Source organism: Hipposideros armiger, unplaced genomic scaffold (genome assembly GCF_001890085.2).
Source record: "Hipposideros armiger isolate ML-2016 unplaced genomic scaffold, ASM189008v1 scaffold_282, whole genome shotgun sequence".
Classification (NCBI taxonomy): Eukaryota; Metazoa; Chordata; class Mammalia; order Chiroptera; family Hipposideridae; genus Hipposideros; species Hipposideros armiger.
In genome coordinates, this window is record NW_017731632.1 from 1299067 (window position 1) to 1308453 (window position 9387).

The window sequence follows — 9387 nt, forward strand, 5'->3', positions numbered from 1 at the left end:
CACCCCCACCCCCTGCCCCAGCTCACATTGGTGGTCTTCTTGTAGTAGTCAAGATTGTGCACGTCACGGGCCAGGCCAAAGTCTGCGATCTTCATCACGTTGTCCTCGGTCACCAGCACGTTGCGAGCTGCCAGGTCCCTGTGGATGCACTGGGGGACAGGCCCAAGGCTGAGGCCGACCCCCGCTGCTGCCCCCTCTGCTCCCCGCTCAGACCCCTGCAGGCCAGGCCCCTGCGGCCCGAGCCAGTGCAGCACCCTCTCCTCCCACCTACTCACCTTCTGCGAGGCCAGGTACTCCATGCCCCGTGCCACCTGGTAGGCGCAGGACACCAGGTCCTTGAAGGTGAGCTGCTCCTCAGGCAGCTTGCAGGTGTCAAAGGAGTAGTCCATGCCCGGAGGGCGCCTGGCCCGCAAGTACTCCCGCAGGTTGCCCTTGGCCGCGTACTCCACCAGCACATACAGGGGTCCTGCGGGTACAGGCGCCTCAGGGGGACCGCTCCTCACCCCCGCCGTGCCCCACCCCCCGGCGGGCACAGGCACCTCGGAGGGACCACCTCCCAACCCCGCCGCCCCCCACACCCTGGCGGGCCAAGGTGCCTACCGCCCTGCGTGCAGGCGCCCAAGAGGTTGATGATGTTTTTGTGCTTTCCGATCATTTTCATCATCTCCATCTCCGACACCAGGTCCGAGAGGTCCTTGTCCGTGGCGTCGTCTGCGTGGAGAGGGCGGCGCGTCATTCAGCACAGCCCCCAGCCAGGCCCAGCCCGGCTCCCCGTGCCACCTGCCTCCATCACCTTTCAACATCTTCACGGCCACGGTGACGGGCTTGGTGGCCCGGTCCTTGTCAATGCCAATGGCCTCTGCCATGACCACTTGGCCGAAGCAGCCCTCCCCGAGAGGCTTGCCCAGGGTCAGCCTGGCGGTGAAAGCAGAGAGGCAATGAGTACTCCCGCCACTCAGCCTGGTCCCAGGCAGCCTTGGGGGCCCAGTGCCACCACCTCTAGGAAGCCCTCCATACTTGCTCCCACAAGCCTGCACGTGAGGATGAAGGGTGCTGCCCCACTGGCCTCTGACCCTCTGCCATGCCCTCTGATGGAGCACTTTGAGCAGGTGGCTTCTCACCCACTACCCCCACCTCAGGAGCACCTGTCCGAGGCCCCAGCCTCACAGCCCCAACAGTCGCCTTGATTGCTACCTGGCTCCCAAATGAATCCAATCAGGTCTCTGAGGTGCCCCCGCCACCTCCTCAGGATCCCACCCTGTATGTGCCCCTGCCCCCCCGCCAGGTCAGGGCCCTAGCCCCGGCACACCACGTCCCATCTCCACCACTGACCGGGCCCGAGGCAGCTCCCACTTGGGGTCAGCGGGCAGCTCAAGCTCAGAGACGTTGGCCAGCGCGGGGCCCTCCCCCGAGGACAGCCGGGCAATTCGCACCAGCGGCGTGTTGGAGTTCATGGACGAGTTGGACTCCAAGGACACCTGCTTGGGTCGGCAGGGGCAGGTTGGTGCCGTGGGATCATACAGTGGGGCGTGGGTGGGGGTGGGGATGCAGCCAGCGGACAGTGAGGCTGAGGCTGTGTCTGTGTGGGCGGGGCTGGGTGGGGCTGAGTGCTGGGCCTAGGAGGGGGGATCTGACCTCTAAAGTAACCCGGGCTCCATGCTGTGACCACGACAGGGGAGGAGTCGGCCCACCCACAGCAGGGACACGTGTCCCGGGCAGGCCCTACGCCTCATACAGCAGGGTGTCTGAGCTCAAAGCCCAGAAGGGTGGGGTCGTGGGGTCGTGGGGGGTCCAGGAGGCTAGGGGCAGGTGGACAGGCAGCTCGGAACCTGGTATCTACTTTCTGTTACCTGTCGTTTGAGCGGGAAGCGGGAGACCTTGTGCACAGTGGGCGAGCCCAGGCCCTTCTTGGGTGGGCTGCGCAGGCGGCAGAGCGTCACAGCAGCCACCACCAGGATGAAGAGGAGGAAGCCCACCCCGTAGCTGAGGACGCCTGCGTACACGCTGCCAGCCTCACCAGCCTCCACCAGCTCCTCCTCAGCTGCAAAGACATGGGCATTGGGGGCCTGGCCCAGCCGCACGGGAGCCCCACGGGCTGCCCTGGGCTGGAGCCACAGGCAGCAGGGGCGGGGACGGGGGCTCAGCGCCCTGGGGGGGTGCTGAGGCCTCAACGCCCCACTTGGTGATAGTCCTGTGGTCAGAAATGCCCAAGGCAGGCCCAGGAGAGGAGCCCAGCAGAGCCAGCAGCACCCACGCCCACCAGCCAGGGAGACGCCAAAGCCCCCGCATAGGCTGCTGCGGCCCGGCTGGAAGTGGGGGGCTCGAGGGAGGCCCTTTTGGGCCACGACAGGGCCAAGTTGACTCTGCTCCCATATCAGGCACAGGGCCTGGCATGAAGGGTCCATGCAGCACGGCGGCTATGAGCCTCAGGGTCCTTGCCCATCTCTAGCGGCTTTGGCGTGTCCCCAGCCAGAACCCAGAGAGGACAGACGCAGAGCAAGCAGCAGCAGGAGCCAATACCTGGCAGCACCACCAGCCACGCAGAGTGATGGGAAAACCCGATAGAATTGCCCGCCAGACACGTGTACTCCCCAGCGTCCTCAAAGGTGACATTGCGCAAGGACAGAACCTCTAGCTCCTTGTCGGTGGTGTTAGCGCCCGCCGTCTACAAAGAGAGAACAGAGCACGATAGGCGAGCGCCAGCACCTCCCACGGGCACCAGAGCCAGAGTCCACACGGCGACGATCGAGCCAGGCTGCAAAGAAAACGCCGCCACCAACACCGCCACGACCACGGCGGCTGCGGTCCTGCGCCTCGTGCGTCCACACCGAGCCCGAAGCCAGTCCCTCCACCACGGCGAGTCCTCTGTCCCAGGTGAGTGCCAGGCGTGCGACCAGCAGCGTGCTGCACAGGGGCAGCGTGCAGGGGTTACTGCCAACACTGGGGCGGGCAGGCAGGCAGGCGATAGGCGACAGACAGGAAGTGAGCAGGTAGCAGAGACGGGGGCAAGGGGTGGGGGGGGGGTGCAGGTGCCACACAGGGCATGGCCTGGCGGGCAGAGGGCCTTCTGGGGGTGGCGCGGGATGCAGGTAGGTCAGCACAGGCCACGGGGCCCGAAGCGGGCGGTCACAGTGGAGGCCAGAGGCGCCAGCATTGCAGAGGCGACCACGTACAGAGCGGAGCACGAGCTGCAGGGAGGGGAGCGAGCAGGACGGGGCGTGCAGGACGGCGCGTGGCCAGGGCGTCGGAGCTGGAGCTCGGCGTGCCAGGCAGGCGTGGGACAGAGTTGTTACCTGCTTGGGGCCCGTGAACACGCAGCCAAAAGGCCTTCTCAGACACGCCTATGAAATTGGAGGCTCGACAGAGGTACTCGCCCCCGTCGCGCTCGGACACATTGGCCAGGCGGAGGCGCGCGTCGGCCTCCGCACTCTCACTGATCCAGGACTGCGGGGACAAGAGACCCGGCTCAGGCATGCCCGTGGCAGCCCCGCCGGGCACAGAGTGGCTACGCAGAAGTGTCCCCAGTCCAGACCCCGCCACGAGGGCGGCCCTAGATCCCAAGGCTCCAAGGCAGGAAGTGGGAGACCCCCAAGGAATGAATGGTGCTATGCCAGCCAGGAAGGCCGCCTGGAGGAGGCGTGCAGGCACCTCACAGCAGCGGGCGGTGGTCCCTCAGGACGCGCCTTGTCTGCATCCACCCTCCACAACCCAGAGCATGGCCCTGGCAGGCAACCCCGAGAGGCCCTCCCAGGCTGGCGCTCGGCCCGCCCACCCGAGTCCCGGCTGGACCTGCTGTGACACTGCTGGCTGAGAGCACCCATGCGGCCCAGGGTACAGAGGCACCACCCGACTGGGCCCTGGCGGCCCCTCCAGGTTGGGTCTGGCCTCCTGCTCCCCATCCCCGTCGGCCCGCCTTGTCTCTAAACAGATGTTTCTCTTTGGGCTGCGAGTGTCGCAACCATCCCAACTTGGGTGGCCCCCACCCTGGGGCCGTGGGAACAAAGCTGAGGCTGTCCTGTCCTGAGGCCGAGGGAGGCAGGCGGGATGGCGCGCCACTCCACACACACCCACAACGCCCAGGCCCCCAGACCAAGGGTGCTGGGCGGGCTCAGCGGCCACCTGCCTGGCTGAGGGCCCTTGAGTTTGGACCCACCCCAGGGGGCCATCTGCAAGCCCTTCCTCAGGGCAGAGGCCAGCCCTGAGAGCAGACAGGGAGACTGAGGACTGACTGCAGGGCCTGGTGAGCCAAGCCCCCCACGGCTTCCCCACAGGCCCAACCCCTGGCCGTGACCACCGTCCCTTTAACCCAAAGGGCCTCCCTGCTGGGGGCGCCCTCCCTGTCCCCACTCCTGCGCAGGAGCCCCTGGGCCAGCTGGGGACAGTGCCCACCTTGAGCACGGTGACGTAGGGTGTGCCGTCAGGCCCCACTTTGCTGCCGTTCACCTCTACATGCTTGAGCCACTGGATGTGGGGCTGTGCGTCGCTATACACCTTGCAATGGAACTCCACGTCGCTGCCCAGCACTGCTGTTTGGTTGGCTGGCAGCCCTGCCTGCAGGATGGGCCGGTGTGGAGAGCGCTCTGGGGAGAGACGGGGGCTTAGGGGTCACCCCGGCGCTCGCCTGCCTGCCTGCCCCCCGCCCATGTGCCCCGGGCCTCACCCAGCACGTCCAGGGTGTACGTCTGCCGGATGCTGCCAAACTTGTTCTCCACGACGCATGTGTAGTTGCCACGGTCTGAGGGCACCACGCTCTCCATGACCAGGCTCCACTGCTGGTGCCGCAGCTGCAGGGGGCACTGGGTGAGCAGGCAGCACGAGCCCAGCCAGAGCCCAGCGGCCCGGCGCCCCCCCACCAGGCCCACCTTGATGCCCCCGATGCGGTGCTCGCCCCGGAATTCCTTGCCATTCTTCAGCCAGGAGATAGACGGGGTGGGGTTGCCGGCAGCCGGGCAGCGGAAGCGAACGGTGTTGGCAGCTGGCACAGCCAGCAGCTTCTTGTCCATCCGCTCAGGCCGTGTCCAGTAAGGGGCCCCTGCTGGCAAGAGGCACGTGAAGGCCACTGCCCACCCCTTCAGCCTGTTTCCCCTCTGTAGGGAGTGGTGGCCTTTCAAGGTCCCCTGCCTGGGCTGGGCAAGGCTCCCAGCAGCCTGGATACCACCTTCCAGCATTCTCAAAGCCAGCCCACATGTCCCCTCTCCTTCCTGTCCACTTCCCCCAAGTGTCCACTCCAGCTAACGGTCCAGCGTGTTACACACGGGTCCGGAGCCTTCAGGACAAATAGTGTCTCCCAGGGGAGCACTATCCTTCCAGGAGACCCAGCTGGCACAGGGGCCGGGTCAGCCCAGGTCACAAAGTCCAGCTGGATGGACGGGCAAGGCCAGGTCTTGGGGGCAGTTTACCATGAGGCCAGGCTCAGCCACGCGCAGAACCAGGAGCCTTGGGGCTGGCCTGGTGCCCGCTAGAATCTGCAAGACCCTGCCTGAGCTACCCTCTGCAGTGTTCCAGGGCCCGTGGGTGGGGACAGGCTGACGTGGTGACGTGACAGCAAGGAGGCCCCGCCCCTCCATCCAGGTTTCAGGCCGCCCCGCCCCCACCTTCGGAGCCCAACTGGTTTTTCTCCTTCTCTGGGCTGGGGTGGGGGCTGTGTTCCTGCTGTGGGGAGGCGTCCCCCAGGGGGAGGCAGCCCTCTCGCCGCATCACTGTCCCTGAAGCCACCTCACAGAGGGCGCTGAGGCCCAGACAGGGAGCAGTGTGCACAAACGCTGGGGAGAGGTGCCTCTCAGGCCTCCGGGGTCAAGGACAGAAACTCAAGGGCCACCTAGGGCCCAGCGGGCTGTGGCAAGGGCTGTCCCGAGGACGGAGACTGCAATGACTCATGCCGCTGGAGCCGCTGGAGGGTGCCTCCGTGTCCCTGAGCCCACAGACACCTGTCCGAGATGGCCTGGGAGGGCAGGCACACCAAGAGGTTGGCAGAGGGAGTGAAAGGTAGCAACCAGGCAGGGTCAGGCTGTGACCTTCCTGGCAGCCGAAGGGAAGAGGCACTGTGGGGCAGCTCCTTGGGCAGGGCCTCTCCTGCCCCCTCCTGCAGCCCATCCCCCAGGCGGAGGCCACAGGAGCACAACACCCCGCTCTCCCAAGACCCCCTTCTCCGGGTTTTCACTCCCCTCTCTCTTCCTGGACAAGTCCTCCTCACATCCTCAATGGCTAGACCACAGACGGCCCCCTGGGGTTCTGTGCACAAGGGCCCCTAGCCCCCCATCTCTTGGCATCAAACTCAGCTCCTCCAAAACCAGAGAGGTGCCTCGTTTCCCCTAACGGGCCCTTCCACAACTGGGAGAAGTCCACCTGCCACCGTCCCAGGCCAAAACACCTGGTGCTGTCACCCCAACTGCTCTCACGCCCACAGCCTGCCACCAGTAACACTGGTGGCACCCCGTTTATAATAGATGTGCCCAAACCTGGCATCCCTGACACCCCATAGCCACCCTCCTCTCCTACCTGAGCTGTCTTAGTCACCTCCCACTGACCCAAACTCCCAGTCCACTGGCCCCACGGCAGCCAGACCTGAGCCCCCTGCCCAGGTGTACTCACACCTAGGATGGCCCCCCGCCCCAACAGGCCTCACTTCCCCAGCCCGGGCACAGACTCCTTCCCACCCCACGTGAGGGGACCCCACACTTGTGACCAAGAGAGGTGGGCCCCAGGCCTGCCTCCCACCTGCCTGATGAGCAGGAGGACCCACACCTGGGAAGGGCAGGGCTTGTCGGGCGAGAAGCGGGTGCCTGCCCCTGCCAGCCCCGCGTGCCCGCAACCTGGTCTCACCTGTATCTTCTGCCTCGTCCTCCCCATCTTCATCATCTCCTGAGGATGGGGCATCTGCAATGAGAGGAGAGCAGGCGTGGGGGAGTGGGCCCGCGCCCGGCACCCACATCCAGGTGCCTGCCGCCCCTCAACTGTGAGGCAGCGTCCACGTCGGGTCTGTCTCTGGCCTGCCCAGGAGGGCGCAGGGAGCCTGGTCCTGAAGAGAGCCACTGGGGGTGCCCTCGTCTCTACCAGTAGCCACGCAGACCCTTGTTGCTCCGGGAACTCAGTGGGCACTGGCAGGCACTCACCTGTCACGCGCACACTGAAGTGGCACAGAACACGCTGGGTGAGCCGCTGCCGGCAGCTGTAGGCGCCGGCGTCCTCATGGGAGGCGTTGAGCACCTGTAGCCGCTGGGGCCCCACCAGGATGCGGGCCGAGGCCACCAGCCCTGCGCCGTCCTTCACCCAGACGGTGGGCCCCGTGGGACCCCCTGCAGGCGAGTGGCAGCTCAACTCCACGGTGTCCCCACTGCCAAAGACCAGCTGCTCCTGCTGTCCAGGCTCAGGTTCCAGGACCTCTGTGGGCGAGATGGGTGACTGTGAGGCAGGGGCCCCCAAACCAAGAACATGGTGCTCAACAACCCTGGAAGGCACCCCACTCTGCAGACACACGCTGATGGAGGCTGCTGCGTCTGGGGTCTAGGGCACCGAGGGCTGGACAGGGCCCAAGGTGACCCTGGATGAGGGGAGGATCTGCACCCAGAGCCTGCGGCCCTGCAAAGGGCTGGGGGTGTCACTTTCAGCCTGGCCCTCCCAGGCACCGTGCTGCCACTTCGGCGCTCTCGTACATGACAGACAGACAGATGAGCATGGCTGCACGCCAATGAAACTTTATTTATGGACACTGAAAGTTCAATCTCAAGTGTCATGAAGTATTATTCTTTAATTGATTTTCTTCGACCACTGAGAAATTCAAAACCCATTCTGCATTTGGGATTGGGGGCCTGGAACCCCCATTTTACAGATGAAGACACAGGCTTGGGTGAGAAGCCAAGGCCCACCTCACCCTACAGGTGTTGAGCGGTTGGGGTGGAGGGTCCGTGCCAAGGGCGCACACCCACCAGTGGCCCCCAGGGACCCCAATCTTGCCACTGGCTGCCCAGCTTCCAAGGGACCAACAAGGCCTGAGACCCAGGGTCACACTACTGGTGGGACTGACCACCACCCCCGTCCTCCCTGCCAGGGCCAGACAATGCCCAACGCAGGCGGGCAGCCCGGGCTTAGGGCCCAGGACAGGGGTGGGTGGTCCCGCTGTGCAGGCCTCCCTCCCCAGACCCAGCTGGGTCTGCTGCACTGTTATTTGTCATTCTGCCGATGCATGGCCTAGATTCTAGGGCCCAGCTGCCCACTCTGGCCACACCAGTGCCTGGCTCCCTGGACAGACCCAATTCTGCCCGCCCACCTCAGGCATCCCCATCAGCCCCGTGCCCACCAGAAGGGTCTCCAGAGTGTCCAAGGTCTGGGGACCCCACAGTCCGCGGGCAACTGGCCTGACCTCCAGCCCCCCAGTCCTGGCCACCACATCCTGTGGGGACCACCCAGTGCCGGAAGCCGACTGAGGCCCCCCAGAAGGCGGAGAACAGGCAGTGTGGCAGCCTGAGCCCCAGGCCCCAGCCCAAGGGCAACAGCAGTTGGTTCCGGTCTGGTCTGGTCTGGGCAGCAACTGCAGGTGAAGCCATCTGCATAAGTATTTGCTTCAACCTAGTCCAGCAGGGGGCTGGGGGGGACACAGAGCAGCCCCCAGGCCAGCCAGGTCTGGCAGGCATCTGCCAGGGTGAGAATAGGGGCCGATCCCTGCCCTGCCCACTACCCTGCCCTGCTAGGTGCCTGCAGAGGCCAGGGACCCCTAGACCAAGACAGACACCAGGAGCAGAATCTCCGCCCCTGCCGATCCCATCCACCAGGCCCCCCCCCTGAGCCACAGGGAGCCCTGAGGGGACCCAGCAGCAGCTGAGTGGATGGTGTCAGGCAGGGGACATGGAGCCAGCATGAGGAAATGCTAAGACGGCCAGGGTCTTGGGCCGGCCAAGTGATTCAGTTGGTTAAGAATTGGCTTAAGAGTGCGAGCTCTGAGCAACGGGGCCACCGGTTCGATTCCCACATGGGCCAGTGATGCTGTGCCTGAGTTGAGCTGCCGCCGAGCTGCCAACAAGTGGCAGGATGGCTCAGCTGGTGTAACAAGACTGCTTGTTCGATGGTGGGCTACACCCACCCGCAACTAAGACTGAACTCGGCACCTTGAGCTAAGCTACCACCCAGATGGCTCAGTGGATAGAGCGTGCGCTCTTAACAACAAGGCTGCTGGTTCAACTCCCGCATGGGATGGTGGCTACGCCCACCCGCAACTAAGATTGAACACGGCACCTTGAGCTTAGAGGCCACGAGCTGCCGATGGGCAGCCAGCTAGATGGCGACTGGCGCCCTCCACAACGAAGATTGAAGAACAACAACTTGGCTGGTCCCCTTCCCCAATTCCCCAACACTGTTCCTCTCCCCCAGTTCCCCAATAAAATCTTTAAAAAA

The 9387-nt window shown here is 65.0% G+C and overlaps 1 protein-coding gene across 9 annotated transcripts in view; it reads right to left on the bottom strand.

The window, feature by feature from the left end:
* Window positions 1-9387, bottom strand: part of FGFR3 (fibroblast growth factor receptor 3) — a 16987-nt gene that overhangs the window by 2628 nt on the left and 4972 nt on the right. Inside the window, exons 3-14 of one of the 9 annotated variants that reach the window (XM_019658092.1) lie at window positions 7113-7382; window positions 6823-6876; window positions 4863-5032; window positions 4661-4784; window positions 4390-4580; window positions 3294-3444; window positions 1845-2041; window positions 1333-1478; window positions 794-915; window positions 601-711; window positions 276-466; window positions 27-149 (exon numbers count right to left, since the gene is read on the bottom strand). In XM_019658092.1, the coding sequence (XP_019513637.1) occupies window positions 27-149; window positions 276-466; window positions 601-711; window positions 794-915; window positions 1333-1478; window positions 1845-2041; window positions 3294-3444; window positions 4390-4580; window positions 4661-4784; window positions 4863-5032; window positions 6823-6876; window positions 7113-7382 (1850 nt within the window). Of the gene's footprint in view, window positions 1-26; window positions 150-275; window positions 467-600; window positions 712-793; window positions 916-1332; window positions 1482-1844; window positions 2042-2520; window positions 2666-3293; window positions 3445-4389; window positions 4581-4660; window positions 4785-4862; window positions 5036-6822; window positions 6877-7112; window positions 7383-9387 lie in introns of all 9 variants that reach the window. The other 8 variants (XM_019658093.1, XM_019658091.1, XM_019658100.1 and 5 more) reach the window with 8 other exon arrangements.